General features: G+C 33.3%; 1 protein-coding gene across 5 annotated transcripts in view; it reads right to left on the bottom strand.

Annotated features, from left to right (window-relative positions):
- Positions 1-15600, bottom strand: part of Gdap2 (ganglioside induced differentiation associated protein 2) — a 62611-nt gene that overhangs the window by 16821 nt on the left and 30190 nt on the right. For all 5 annotated transcript variants that reach the window (XR_013091925.1, XM_076862820.1, XM_076862819.1 and 2 more), the window contains 5 exons: positions 13985-14141; positions 6608-6684; positions 5821-5897; positions 3052-3191; positions 1365-1419 (listed from right to left, as the gene is read on the bottom strand). Coding sequence is in view for 4 of the 5 variants with exons in the window: in XM_076862820.1 (XP_076718935.1) it covers positions 1365-1419; positions 3052-3191; positions 5821-5897; positions 6608-6684; positions 13985-14141 (506 nt within the window). In the remaining variant the exon portion in view is untranslated. The remainder of the gene's footprint in view (positions 1-1364; positions 1420-3051; positions 3192-5820; positions 5898-6607; positions 6685-13984; positions 14142-15600) is intronic.

Genomic DNA, 15600 nt, shown 5'->3' with positions numbered 1-15600 from the left:
TCGTTGGTCACCTTGTGGGCCTTGTGGGAATCTCGTAATATAAATATTAATTCCCTTTTGTGTAAAATGGGAATTCTACCACTCTCTATTTTCTAGAAACATTGTATAGCTTAAATAAGATAATGCATGGAAAGAACTGGCAGATAGTAAGTGCTCAAAAAAAAAAACAGCTACAATTATTACTATGGGAGCCAGAGCACAGGTAGAGGCAGTATCCATTGTTAAGAAGGAGCACATTTTTTTTTTTTTTTGGTGAAAGGGAAAAGGGAGGCAATGATAGAAACAGATGGCAGGTGAGTTTGAGTTGGGAGGAAGAAGGCAGAAAGTTATCTATAATGGTTTCAATTTCTTGATTGAGAATGAGGGAAAGCTACCTGTTGGGAATACGGAAAAGCTGGTAGGACGGGACTTGAGGAGATGAAATATTCTGTCCAGTGAAACATCAAAATACCTCTACCAGTGAAAGCAACTCTGAGTCTGTCAAGACTGCAACTCCTCATGCTGTATGATTTCTCCACCAGTGTTCTACTCAGACGGAGAAGTGAAGAAAGCAGAGCAATGGATTCGGTCAAGCTGAGGTTTCATGGGCAGGTGTGACAAAAGAGTAAAAGGTCACAGGTTAGTTTATGCATTGATAACAGAGTCTGAAGTGATGCAAGGTGTTTTAGGATAGATAGGGAAGAATAAAAAGCAAGAAGGATGGCATTCCCCGAAAAAGTAAAAGGACCAAGGGACTAAATGTCTTGATGAAGTTAAGGTGTCAGATCAGATAATAGGAATAAAACTGTGAGCAAGACAGCTCTATTCTAGGACACATGGATCTTGCAAGCTAACATAAGGCAGAGAATTAAATAGTCAGAACAAAAGCATAACAATAATAGAAGACTATGGGACTTTAAGGGATATGATGCAGGAGTATTTATTACCTATAGGATTAATCAAGGAAGGCTCTGTGTAGACAATAACTATTGAACCAAGATCTTAAGGAAAGCAGGAGTCAGCCATAAGCAGAGGAGTAAGTATATTCCATACTGACAGCATGAGCAAAGTCCAGATGAACAAAGAGCAACAAGAGGCACAGGTTGAGAAGTTAAAGGCTTAAAAGGTTGCTCCAAAAGATACTAACATCACACACAACCAAAACATTAGGACCACAACTTGGGATCCAAAAGATACTAACATCACACACAACCAAAACATTAGGACCACAACATCAACCTAATGTTTTGGTTAAAAAGGAAGGGCAAACAAACAATTAGCAGTTACAATGGTGGAAGCAATAATTAAAATGCTGAAACTTTTTATCTTAATATTCAGAGCATGCAGTACATTTAGGAGTTAGCCCAAAAAGGAAAATACCATACCTTTGAACGAAATGTTGGATGAACAAAATAAACAGCCTTCAAATTCCTCTTGTATCTAACGAAAACAAACAAACAAAAGGGTCAATATAAATCATTCCTAAAACTAGTCACTATTATAGAAAATTAACTCTTATATATATAAATATATTCAGGGAAGTTAAAAATATTTTAGAAGCAGCTCTGTGTATTGAATTTTAGGTGAAATTCTGAGAATATTTCATCACTTAAAATGTCTGTTTTACAGAAAACACTAAGTTTCTGTGGGCTATGAGAGAGACCCTACCACCTAAAGGTAACACAAAATTAAATAAACTTATGTTTAACACATTTATCATGTGTTGTTTTTTATATAGTGATAGAATCACTTGGAATCAGATATAAGAATTAAATAACATTAAAACCACTTAAAATTACAGCAAATATTAGAAACTAGAAGTTTCCATGGTCATATTTCAACGGAGTTTACGATATCCCACATATAGTATAATGGCTTTCTTTCTTAATACTTGTAATAATTCTGTGAGATGAGTACTATTATTGCCTGTTTTAACCCTCTTAAAGTCATGCAGCCATCGAGTGGTAAAGCCAGGAAATAAGCCCAGGCCATACTGCTCCAGAATCATACTTATCCACTATTTCATCTAGCTTTTCTAAAAGGTGTGCGTGAGATTTTTTTCCCAACAGTTCAACAATTATTATTGAGTCACATGAGGCTATTGGTAAGAACTTCAGAGAAATAGTATAAACTGTTCCTTTTATAGCTGAGGCCTATTCCAAGTTAAAGAGCTGGTTAGTGGCAGAAGGACAAAGAGAACAGCATTAAGTTTCCATTTATATACATATATGCGCACACACACACCCCTCACATTCAGAGCAAGTTAAGACTGCATTTATTTTAGATAATGAAAACATTAATATTGTTAATTAATCTGAGATTTAATGGGAGGAGCAAAACAGCTATAAATTTATGGTAATTTTCCTTCTTTGTACCCTAATTGTAAAATGTAATCCATGAAGACACTGTGATGCTAAAAATAACAAAATAGTTACTAGGAGCGTAAAGTGCCATTTTTATTTGGAAATACATTAATGAGAAAAGTTTAAAACATTACATTTGATGTAATATATATTTTCCATTAAATTTTCAATTGTCATTTCATGGGTAATATGGTTTAACATAAATAAATTTTCCAGCTCCAAATTAGTAGGTAGTTAAGTCCAAACTCTGCATTTACTATTGTGAGTCCTTGGACAGCACACTTCACCTTTCAGAATGTCAATATTCTCCTATCTTTCAAATGCAGAAAGCATTTTTCCTAACAATCTCATGGATCATTAGATCAAATCAAATAATGTTTACATAAGTATATATTGGTAAGTATGATATACCATAAAAATAAACAGTAAGTTTTTATTACTTACACAAAGATTGGCCCCAATCCTCTTTAAGGTATTTAAAAGTGGGAAAATAATACATATAAATCTAATTAATTTATTTAATTCATTTAATCAATTAATGCAAAATAAATCTGTTAAAGAGGGCCTGTAACTAAAATAACTAATTTATATGATAAAAATATTTCATATGAAATACCCTTTCATAGAATACATTAGAATGTTTGCTATTGCTTCAAACTAAAAAATAAAGAAACTACATCTCCCTTTATAATTTACAAAAATAACTAACTTGACATCAACAACATCGTAGAGTTTCTTCAGGAAGTCAGAGTCCAGGTGATTGTATTCGCTGGTCAGTGTGTGAAAATATACTAGCACATATTCTTTCACAGCAATGTGATCCATTACATGGATAAAATATAAGAGAGCCTGGAAGAAAAGGAGGAGTAAGGATCATTTTGCACAGTAGACTATTTACAGAGGCTGAGAGAGGGAAAAACCCAAAGACTAATCTATGTCCCAGTCATTACAGATGAACAGGCCAGGGTGATGAACATCAAGTTTCTTTAAAAATATCTTCAGGAAAGTGAATCATCCCAGAATTTAGTAATTCTTACAAAAGCTATGGTACAATCCCCCAATAGAAGAGAATAAACAGTCTATGTTTTGTGAAATAACTTTTCATATGTTGAAAAAAATTTATTTTTATTTTTTTAATTCTCTTTTGGTTGTAGATGGACACAGTGCCTCACATGTGCTAGGCAAGCACTCTACCACTGAGCCACAACCCCAACCCCTGGAAAGAATTTTTGAGTCAACTACCAGGTTTCTTCTCTTTTGAATAAAGACATCAGAATCTTTAGAAGTAGAATTTCTAGACTTTTAACAATTCTTGAACTTTCTGCCTGGATTTGATCAAAGTCCTTGTAGTCTCTACTCAGATACAGACTCATGGCTCTGATGTAACCAAAGGATTACTATAAAAGAATGTAATTACTGTTTTATGTGACTCACTTTAAGGGCTAATTTCTTAGCATTTTTAATGCTGATCTAAATGAGAAAATTGGAACAAGTTTCGATGGTAGGTAGCAAGAGGTTGGGTAGCATTTCTAGTGCTCAAAAAGACTAAAATTTTGTTTGACGCAGTTTGAAAAGAGAAAGGTATTCCACTACAAGAAATGTAAGAAAACACTAAAAACAAAAACAGAGATCCAATATGAGCAGGGCTGGTATGACACAGTGGTTTAACTGTAAACAATTATAAGGAGGAAGCTAAGAGGTAACAACCAAAAGGACTACCATAGAACAGGCTGGTTTCCAATTCCTCCTCAGATGAGACCTTGGCTTTAACATGGAATAGAATCCAACTGCTATCAGAGCCGACAGAGATGGGCATTAAGAAAATACAGTATCTTTCTAGTTGTTGCCTGGTTTGGACCTCACAATGTATCTATTATTTATATGAAATTTATATAATATCCAGGCTACCATGCAAATACACACCAAAATCAAACAGAGGGATTTAAATTTTAATTGGTATTAGTCACATTATTTTCAAGAATGTGTGTCATACTCTTTAAAAAGTACACAAAACAAATAGTTGTAAATAGAAATTAAATAATGTAGTTTTCAACAGTTGGGCCTTTTCTCTGTGTGTATATATATTTTTAAAGTTCTACTTCTCCTCTTACTAGATTTCCTCTTTGTATTCTTTCTGTCCACTTTTTACTCCCAAACCAGCACTATTAGGATACTTCTCTTTGCTTTCAAATTCCCCATCTTTAGCTTTTTTGTCATTATAAAAAGGTATAATGAAAAAATCTATAAGATAAATTCTCTCCCAAACAGCAAAATCCATTTTGAGATATTTACTTCCAGTTTTTACCTTAATGCTTAAAAAAAACAAAGAAACAAAAACAAAAACTCAATTAATATCAGTTTAGATACAATTTACTGCACACTCTCTCCTACTGATATTATGTTGTAATCCTTTCTCTATTGTACTCCCCTCTATGACCATTCAGTTTAAGGGTCATAGAATATTCCATTTCTGAATGTGTCACAATAATCCATTAGATAATTAATTATAATTTAAATTCAAATTTATAACTTTTTGCTATAAATGGGCCTTTGAATATTCCAGGTTCAATACTTTCACATTTTTTTCTCCCTTCAAACACCAGTGATGAAGAATTTGAGGGCTTAGCTGAAATACTTATTAGCTTTTGCAAAAGTGAATTTTATTTTACAATTATATATAATTTTGTATTTTTAGGTATATAATTTTTGTGTGGTTAATACTTATTGATCAGTTAAAGTTATTTTTCTCCTTTGCAGTTTCTAATAAAACTGATGTTGTAAGAAAATCTACATATTTATCTCATACATTTAATCATACCTTACCTGAATATTCCACTTTCGGCAATTTTAGGGCTTACACTTACTTCCGTACTTTGCATTATGTTCCTAGTACAATTTCTCATAAATGGAATTACTGGGTCAATAGGTGTGATCACTTTTATGTGTTGATTCATCTTTAATGACATTATTATTTACAAGTTCTGACTAATTTTGAAAAGGACAAAAGATATTTTGACTCACTTCTTTTGGACTACTAATCAGTTTGAGTATCTTATTTTTATTTATCAGTTGTTAGCTATTTTTTCTTTTAGGAATCATCTGTTTCTGTTCCTTGACCTCCAATGAAGGGATTATGAAATTTTGCTACCTTGGGTAAACTATATTTTTGTTTTATTCTCTTTTAGACAGCCAAGTATTAATTTTCTTTTTTCAAAACAGTCTAAATTTGATTTTACCATTACAATACAGAATGGTCCAACCAAACACTTGCCAGTTATATCCAAAACAGAGCAGTCATGCTTTTGGAGATCATATTTCAGTTTTCTAGTACTTTAATACAGTTCATTCACAGAACCAGGGCTGCTTCCCTGATACACAGTTCAGCTTCACCATGTTTTTAGTCTTGATTCCCAATTCATATCCTACTTCTTTTAAAAATCAACACTATTTATGAACGAGAACCTCTTTTACGGCTTACCTTGTCCATATCTATCAATGTTACAGGAATGTTTCTTCCGACTACCACCATCACTGTGCGACCACAGTTATCCACACCTAGAAACAGACAATGTAGTCAGCACCCAGAAACTTCATTATTGTCCTGGCTCTGACTACATAAAAAATATTCCACACGTATTTAAAAGAATGACAACCAAGAAATCTGAGTTTCTCAAATTTCATCTTTAGAGTTCTCTTACTGTAAACAAAACAACATTTTTTCTCTTTCTTTCCTTCTTTAGCTTTATGTGGTTTTGATCATTCCACTGACTTTTAAGATAAGACCTCTTAAAATTTTAAATAGGGATAGTCTATGATATTTTTATAAATAACATTTTGTTCAAGCTTACCACAACTTTAAACAACATCAGTGATCTAGGAAAAACTAAACAGTGATCAAATCTGATTAATGAGTACTGTCAGAAAAAGAAATATAATTAAGAAAGAAAGGAAATCTGGAAGCTTTTGCTGTTGTCATTATATATTTATGTGAGGTCTAAATTTTGTAATAGCAAGTATATATAAGATACTTATAAAAGCATTTTTTTAAAGAAAAAGGACAATAAGAAGAAATAAAGTTGGCAATATAGGACCATAAGTTGAAAATGTTATAGGTTGGTACATTATTTTTAAGATCTTGATAAAGGCCATAGAACTATCTGCATTAGCACTAAAGAAATAGAGAAAAATCAACTCTCAAATAGCAAGCTGGGTAGGATTCCTAATTCATGAAAAGAATAAGTCATCATATAAGTAATTACGCTTACCTGTTTGGTATAAGGCTTTCAAAGAAGCAATATCAGACAGATCCTCAGATCTTGCTTGACATAACCAGCGATTATAACTACACAAATAAAAGAGAAAATGATTAAAATAAATTTTTGCAAATTGATTTGCAAATGGGACCAGTTTTCACTATATTTCCCTGATCCCCCAAATTAATGTTTTATTAAAATGAGGAAGGAGTTAAAGAGGCCATTGTATCATGCAGAATTGTATGTTAATCGTGAGTTAGAGAGAAAACAAGGTGTTCAGACTACACAACTGAAAGAATCCTTATGATCAAATAAAGACTACACGGATAAATGGCTAAGCTATCAAGAACCTGAGCTAACACTGTTTAAAAATACTATTATTTTCCTTTACTACAAAAATTCAAATACAGAAAGCCTAAAACAATGCCAGATCTCTAAAACTGATGTTCACTCATTCAATAAAGTTTTATGAGTGTTTACTCTACTGAGAATATTATAGTTAAGAGATAATAGGATCCCTGCCCTGAGGAGTTCACTTTTGAGAAAAACAGGCAAGTGCTACACATGTAATGTGGGACCACAAGAGAGCCAGGTAGTTTTGTGTAGGGAAGTCAAGGCTTATTTAATGATTGGTTAATCAAACTAATTGTACGGATACAAGATCATATGGATCACATTTGGTTTTGGCCTGGAGGATTTTAAAGCTAGAAGAAACAGTAAAGGTCTCAGAGGGAGAAGACTTGCAAAAGATTAATGGTCAAGTCAGTCTTAGAGTTGTGGCCAGTTCATGTTGCAGTTAAATTTGAAGTTGAATTTGGGTCTCTAGATTTCTAGAAAGCTCAGTTCCCTGCCCCCTCCAAAGTGTAGCTTTCAAGGTACCAAAATGTATCAAATCAATTTTGAAATGTCTGGGTCACAGATGGCAATATCCAATAACAAACAAAAAGAGCTCAACTGGGAGAGAGGAGACCTTAATTTTAATCCTATTGCTTTAGTGTAGTGTTAATGAAGTCCTTTTACCTCTACACATCTCAATTTCCTCATCTGAAAAAATGTTGCTTATGTGATACACCTTTCAGCTATAAACTACAATCACACAATTATGGATAGTTAACAGGAAGACTATTACATATAGATTATAATTAATAAGTAAATATGCCTGCTAGTTTTATATTATTTTTGAAAAACACACTTAGTATTGCATTAGTTCTACTGACTGCCTTCTTAAATTTAGTGACTTGCCAATCTATGGAAATTGAAGTCAAAAACAATAATTTTAAATTTTGGTTTAAAATATAACTGAAAAAATATATAATTTGAAAGTCAAGAAAAGACCTATGTTTATGTAATTCTCCCTAATTCATATGAACTATTCCGTATTTTCACATTAATTTCCTAGGTTACACACATTAACTCTTCAATTCCACTATTCTTTCTCCTTTTCAAAAACTTTATATTCTTTTTTTTTTTTTAAAGAGAGAGAATTTTTTTAATATTTATTTTTTAGTTTTCGGTGGACACAACATCTTTATTTTTTATTTTTATGTGGTACAGAGGATTGAACCCAGTGCCTCGCGCATGCCAGGCGAGCGTTACCACTTTAGCCACATCCCCAGCCCATATTCTTTAATTGATAAAAATTGTACATATTTATGGTGTACAATATTATGTTTTGATATATGTATGCATTGTAGAATGATGAAAACAAGATAATTAGCATATCTACTGCCTCACATACTTGTTATTCTTTTTTTTGTGCGTGACGAGAACACGTAAAATTCTACTCTCAACAATTTTCAAGTATATAATGCATGGCTCTTAGTAATAGTCACTATATAGTACAATAGATCTCTTGAACTCATTCTTCTTGCCTCAGAGAAATTTTGTAACTTTTGATCAACATTTCTCCCCAGCTCCACTCCCTACCCTCAGCCCCTGGTAACTACCCTTTTACTCTCTGCTTTTACGGGTACAATGTTTTTAGATTGACATATAAGTAAGATCATGTGGTATGTGTCTTTCTTTGCCTGGCTTATTTTGCTTAATATAATGTCTTATATCTTTAATATAAAGGTTAAAGAACAAAATTACTAGCAGCTACATTAATCTGTTAAGGGATATACAATATCAAAACATGTCAATCATGATATCAAAAAACATGAGAGGGAGAGAATAAAAGCATAGAGGTTTTTTTTTTAAAAAAGAATAATTCTATCATTTTCTAGTTGGTTTATGATTAAATCATCTCCATAAGCCTAAAGAGAAAAATATATCTACATTTATTAAATATCTTATGGGTACCAAAGGTCCTAGTTCAAAGTATATAATCATTCCTGGGTATCAAGGGCCTACTTCAACAGCTGAATGTGGTGGATGCTAGAGACCCTCGTATAACATAGTGTAGTATGTGCATATACCCTATAAATAACCTCTTGTATACTTTAAATTATCTCTAAATTACTTAAAATACAATGTAAATGCTATGTAAGTAGTTGCTGTACTGTATTTTTATTTGTATTACTTTTTATTATATTGTATACTTTTTATTGTATTACTTTTTATTGTTGTATTGTTATTTTAACTTTTTTTTCCTTGAACATTTTCTATCTGTGGTTGATTGAACCTGAAAATGTGGAACTCATGGATACAAGAAGGGATTCAATCTTTGCTGAATGAAATAACAGACATGACTATTATGCAACTATTTTTGAGGCTTGAGATGAAAAAAGACTCTTGGCTTCAGAGAGTTTAATGACGAATATATGAGACACATATTACAAAGACAATTGTGTAATAAGACAGAATGAGACAAGCAACCCAAAGAAGTCTAGACTCTATCAATCAAATATGTATGCTGAGAAAGAAACCAGGGGTGGTAGGAGGTGGGGTATGGAGTACAGGCCTGTCCCTCGTAGCTTTGCAGAAATAACTACATCCTTTTTTGTATTCCCCAAATTTCTCTGCTTGCCAATACAAGAGTTACTTACTTTTTACAATGTCTGCTTCCATTCTAATATATTCCCATAAGATAGGAATATATCTTACTTGTCTCTACAGTATTAAAAACAATAAAAAACCTATTATGTAATGAAAACATTATCATGAAAAAAGCTGTGTTTAAGAAAAAAAACTATATTCTGACCTCCTCACACTTTTGAGAAGCACTATTTATTTTACTGTTAAAGCAAAATGAGCAGGTCATTGCCTTGGGTTTGTTTCTGTACCAGGAACCCTTACACAGGCACACCCACACTTAAGTAAGAGGTCTTCCTTTATCTGATTAATTTTGGGAGAAACAACAACAACAACCATCACCACCACTACCACCAAATTGAACTTCAGCCAATCACAACCTGCCAACTAGATGGATCATATCCAAATAAGGCGACAGTTAAGTAACTGACTTTGCTTCTGCATTGGGCCTGTAAAAGCCTGTTGCTCACACAGCTAGAGAAAAGCTCTCTGAACCTCTTCTGGTTTTGAGTGTTGCCTGAGTCATGAATCCTTCTTTGCTAGAATGAACAAATTTATTTTGTCTCAAGTTTTTATTTTAACATCAGTTATAAGTATTCTGCATTACAGATATAAGACAAAACCTCATCTTCAATCATCACACACATAAATATGAAATCAGAAATTGCTTGATTCAGGTATTGCATATCACTCAAGGGAACTGAATGGCAAAGGTGCTATCTTTGTTTTCTGCTCTAAGGCTTTTGGATCCACAGGCTGTGCTACAACTATGTGCTAACTTACATGCACAACTCTGATGGCTGTTCAGAACGTCTGCCTCAAAGTGTCTTAAAGCCACTGGCATCTGAAGGTAGGTGTGGGTGACTCAAATGTTCAGAAATCAGGGACTATCTTATTTAAGTCTGTACCTAGAATATTATCTTAAAGAATAAGTGGCCAATGTCTCCCAGAACCAAATGGAAAAAGTCACTATGTAACACATTTGCCCCTCCAGATCAAGGCCCTCCACCAGCACAAAGGGCAATGTTTTATAGAATATGTATTTCTTCCTAGAAGTTATCTCTTTTCTAGGGACTCCTTTCCAGGAAGTGTGAACTCAGTAAATATATATTCATTTTAATAGTGGCTTGAACTAGTAGTTGTTAAGTGAAACAAATCAACTCTTTAGAAAAAAAAGAGATAAGAAACCAGCTCAAAGATAAATTTAAAAAATTCTAGGTTATTTGTACCACTTTATGAAGAAATAAAAAAGGTATGTGATATGTAATTATGTGAGAGAGAAAATATGTTGACTGATTTGAGAAAGGTAACAATGTAGTTCTTTCTTTCTGAATAGAAAAACAAAATAAAACAAAACAATATAACAAAAACAGAAAAATCTTTAGTCTTTTAAAACCCTGAACTTTATGTAAATAGGTTAAAGAAGGTAATAGAGAAGGGAGGTATGCTACAAATGGCCACTTTGAAGGCTCTTACTCAATCAGCTGTACCTATGGTCAGCCATCTGTTGGGTCAGTTTACTCCATGTAAAGGGGTCACACAAGATCAATGATTTTGGATACAAGGTAATAAGAAGCTGCAAAAGGAAGATTTTTGAGTCCTTCTCATAAAGGTTCTGATTCAGGAGTTTTGGTGTGGGGTCCGTGGACTTTTAACAAGCACCTCTGATGATTCTTACAGTTGACTATGAACTCAACTGTACCAGATGTTTCCCCAAATTCTTTCCAACTACAAAGTATTGGTGAGACCACAGACCAGGAAAGTGTGGTTTCAGATGGGTCTGAAGAAGTTGAAGGACATCATAAGCAAGTTGCAAAGTCAAAACTATTTTCATAACAATACTAACATATTATTTCCATTTTCACTGTGCTGATGTTAGCTCTGTCAGTGCAAAAGCAACTGTTGGGTAAAAATGGCTGGTAACAACCTTGCACAAATCAAGGCAGTGGCACCAAACTATAGTGGCAGCCACTGGATTCTTCAATGCTAAATATTCATGGGGGGAAAAGCCATTTTCATATAAGAATGTCTTTGATAAAAAAGTAAAAGTTAATAATTTTATTAAATCAACTGCGGAGAACATATCTTTTTAATATTAATGTGTGACAGAATGGGAAGAACACATAAAGCACTTCTGGATACTGAAGTATGTGGATGTCTTGAAGAAAAGCACTATGTGGTTATCTGAGTCACAAGTTGAACTAGCTATTTTTTTTCATGGAATATCACTGACTTCAAAGACTGGCTGACAAACTGGTCATACAACATGAATTGTTGCCTCAAAAATGAATAAAACAATCCTGTTATTTCAAGAAAAATAACCAACAGTTTTTGATGACAATGATAAGACTCATGGTTACACAAAATACACATATATACACAGACATACACATACACACACACACACACACACACACACACACACACACACACAATACCCTGGAAGATCTGTATTGGCATGCTTGACAGTTCTTAATAAAGTCCTCAATAATTTCTAATGAGGTTGGTGCTGATACTAGCAAATATATTTTGATATTATATAATGAAATGTGTCAATATTAGAAGATCTGAATATTTCAGCAAATCAATATTTTCTAAATGACTTATGTATTATGTCATAAAGTCATGTTATAAATTCCTACTTTAAAATCTGTCCAAAGTACAGTCTAGAACAACATATTTTAATCATAGTACAAATACTCATGGATAGGGCTTGGATCTCACAACTGAACTTATTTAGGAAACTACCATTTGTCAAATTCTAGTGCAGTGTCAAAGAAATATATTCCCATTTGTGTGAAAAGATTATTAAAATACTCTTTGTCCTTTTCCAATTATATACTTATTATCTTCATATACTTTTATCTAAAACAACTTATTGTAATAGTTTGAATGCTAATATGAGAATCCAGATTTTTTTTATTATGTCAAACACCAAAATATTTGTAAGATTAAAAAAAAAAAAAAAAGAAATCCAAAACAGTGGTATGCTCACTAGATGAAAAAGTTATTTTTCAAAGAATTATAGGTTATAGGTTAGTTTATAATGAATCAATAAATCATTTCTGACCCAATAAATATTGACAGATACAACCAATTTGACAAAAGCTCTGTGGGAGTCCTCAACACTTTGTAAGAGTGCAAAGGGAATCTGAGATCAAAAAGATCCATTAGCAATGCATAAAGTATGATTGATGTGAACATGTTTTAAAATATACATAGGTCACAGTCAAGTGAGGGGAAATACAGTCTCTGGATTTAAAGAAAACTATCTGCCAGATGATTCTTACAGAACCAACTTCAGAAACCATAGAATTATTTGATCCCGACTGTGTCCTTTGGAAAAGCTATTCACTGCTGCCCCCTAGTGGCAAATTTGCTTTTGTTTTTTAAAGATAAAATTGGAAAAATAGCTGGGACTAAGGAGACATAAAATTTTAATTATGTAAGGGTCTCCAGGGATCATTGAGTTCCACTCCCATTTTATACACTGAGGATAACAACATCCATACATCATTACAAAACAGTATAATAAATACTATGCTATGCTTTGGGTAAGTGTAAGTATAAGCTATGAAAAAGCATACAGGAGGAGACATCTATTCCAGACTTTAAAGTTTCCAGAGTCAGCTGCTTCTGAACCGAAGCCTGGCAAATGGACAGGATTCTGAAGGATGAGAGTAGTCCAGTAGCAAAGCTCAAAGAAAAAATATACCATGACTTGTTCAGTATTGAAGAGAATAGCAGTGACCAATTTTAAGAGCCTGACAAATATTAGGTACTGCATTAAAATTATATTATCTTATTTAATGCTCTCTAAGTTTGTGAAATGTTACCCTATAAGGTAATGAACTGTAGTTATTTATAGTTTATTATTTTTTCTTTTAAATTTTTCAAAAAGCAACTAGCTTTACTAAGACTATTAATCTTTGAAAAAGCTTAAAAGTACAAAAGTTGCATCTAGTTTTAGAAATATGTGGAAAAATGGAATATGCTAGATGTTTGTAAGATCCCTGGGATACACTGGGGAGAAATAAAACTCTTTTTAAGTTCAACAGAACTTTAATTAAAAGAAAGTAGAGTAAAAAATTTTGCAACTGCCTTTCTCTTCCTAATTTCTATTTTTAGACTATAACGTCACATGCAGGCATTACAATTAGTGTAGGTGGAGCAGGAGCTCTGAAATCAGAAATGCAATTGAACACTGGCTTCACCACATGTTAACTGTGACCAATGATAAATTACTTAACACTCAGCTCTGCATCTACAAAATGGGATAGTATCTTCCTCACTGAACTGTCAGGAAGAATAAGGAGAACACATTATATACGAATATAAACCTTTCAGCAGATGTCAGGTCCCTTTCTTGTTTCTCATCTCCTCATGTGTCTAACAGTCCAGAGAGGTTTGCCTTACTTTCTTTGATGCTGCTTCTGCAGGGCTGCTTCAGACAATTGTCCCTGAAGGATCAGTTTTCTTTGCTTATCAATATCTCCTTCCATTCGAGCGAAAGCATGAGAGCCAATGAAAGACAGATCGACTCCCAAGCCTTCATCCTCCTCTTCTTGGTTGTCTGTAACAAAAATCCTACTATCAACAGAGAGCCAAGGACAAAACTAGACAGTAAATGAAACAGACTGAATGCCGTGATAGGAATAACTGTTAGGTAACTCAAAAAACGGCTTAATGTTAGTTTTTGAGAATGAAACTGAAGTAAGATTTAGGCATTTGTGGAACTGAAATAATGAAATGGAATATGTGAAATCAAATCAAGATGACTTGGTTGTAACTTTAGAAGAAAAGTGTAGAAAGTGATCATAAGCAAAAAGAAGTAATTAGACTCTTTTTGGCTTCAAAGATAGTTTATGAAAAGCATCAAAAGGTAGACATATTCGACTGACTGGCACATAAACCCCACCCTTTTGTAAGCTAACACTCTAACAAAGATGGATGAACAGGATCACAGGATATGATCCATATTCATTTAGAAATATTACAGTTGTAATTTAGTATCAGTTGTAATTTCTATGCTGGTCATACCAAAATAATGATTTTGGCTTTTAAGAGTTATAGTTCTTACTACAAATTAAGAAGCAAACTTTCTGATCTATCTATATGATCCTTATGAATTTGGCTAGTAGAAGCCACTCATTAAAGAACAATCATCTCTTGGTGTGGTGGCCACTGTCTTACTAGACCTGTTAATAACAAAAACAAAAACAGATCAATACACCTTGGATCAATACAATTTCCCAAGGTAATGCCACCACTTGAATCTCAGCTTGGTTAGACTATCAGCTGGGACTTCTCTACTTCCCCTTCACTGCTATTCAAACTGTGACTGGTCAACAACTTAGAAGAAAGGGCCTACTTTAATTAAAACTTACCCCAAATTAATCTTTCTTCAGCTCCTCAAGTAAAGTCAGATACATATATGTGTGAAACCCATCTAACACTGTAATTAAAAAATATTTATGAACACTAAGGCCTCTTCTATAAAGTAAAAATATTTTCTAAGATATAAATGCAAATTAAACCTCTTTGAGATGGGAACCTTTTGGCCTAATGAGTTACTCTAATCTACTGTTCAGACATGCCATTTCAAATTGATTTTGCTGTTCCCTACTCCTTATCTCACTAAATGCATTTTATGGAAGAAAAATTATATGCTATAGTGGTGGATGAGGATTTCTAAATGACTCTGGCCTTACTTCAAAGATCTACTCTTATTAGTGGGTCCTCCAAAGTGCATAACTACTTGTCCAGCAAAGCTTGTGATTTGAGGCCATTTGTAATTCCCTCCACTTGATGTAATAATGTGATAAAAAGGAGCTGAGAAGCTTTCTACAGATTCTAACTTGGTGTTTATTTTTTTTTTTTTAAATTGTTCATGGTAGGTATCTTACAGTAATCCCCTAAGCTGCTGTTTCTTAAGATCAGGTCCCAGCATTGAAATGTGTGGAGCATATCTTCATACAATGCATTTATGACCTTTTGTACGTATGAGCTGTCAGTACTGAATATTCGGATGG

Source organism: Callospermophilus lateralis, chromosome 7 (genome assembly GCF_048772815.1).
Source record: "Callospermophilus lateralis isolate mCalLat2 chromosome 7, mCalLat2.hap1, whole genome shotgun sequence".
NCBI classification, from domain to species: Eukaryota; Metazoa; Chordata; class Mammalia; order Rodentia; family Sciuridae; genus Callospermophilus; species Callospermophilus lateralis.
Note: the sequence above shows the minus strand (reverse complement) of the source record. Positions and strands in the feature narration are given on the sequence as shown.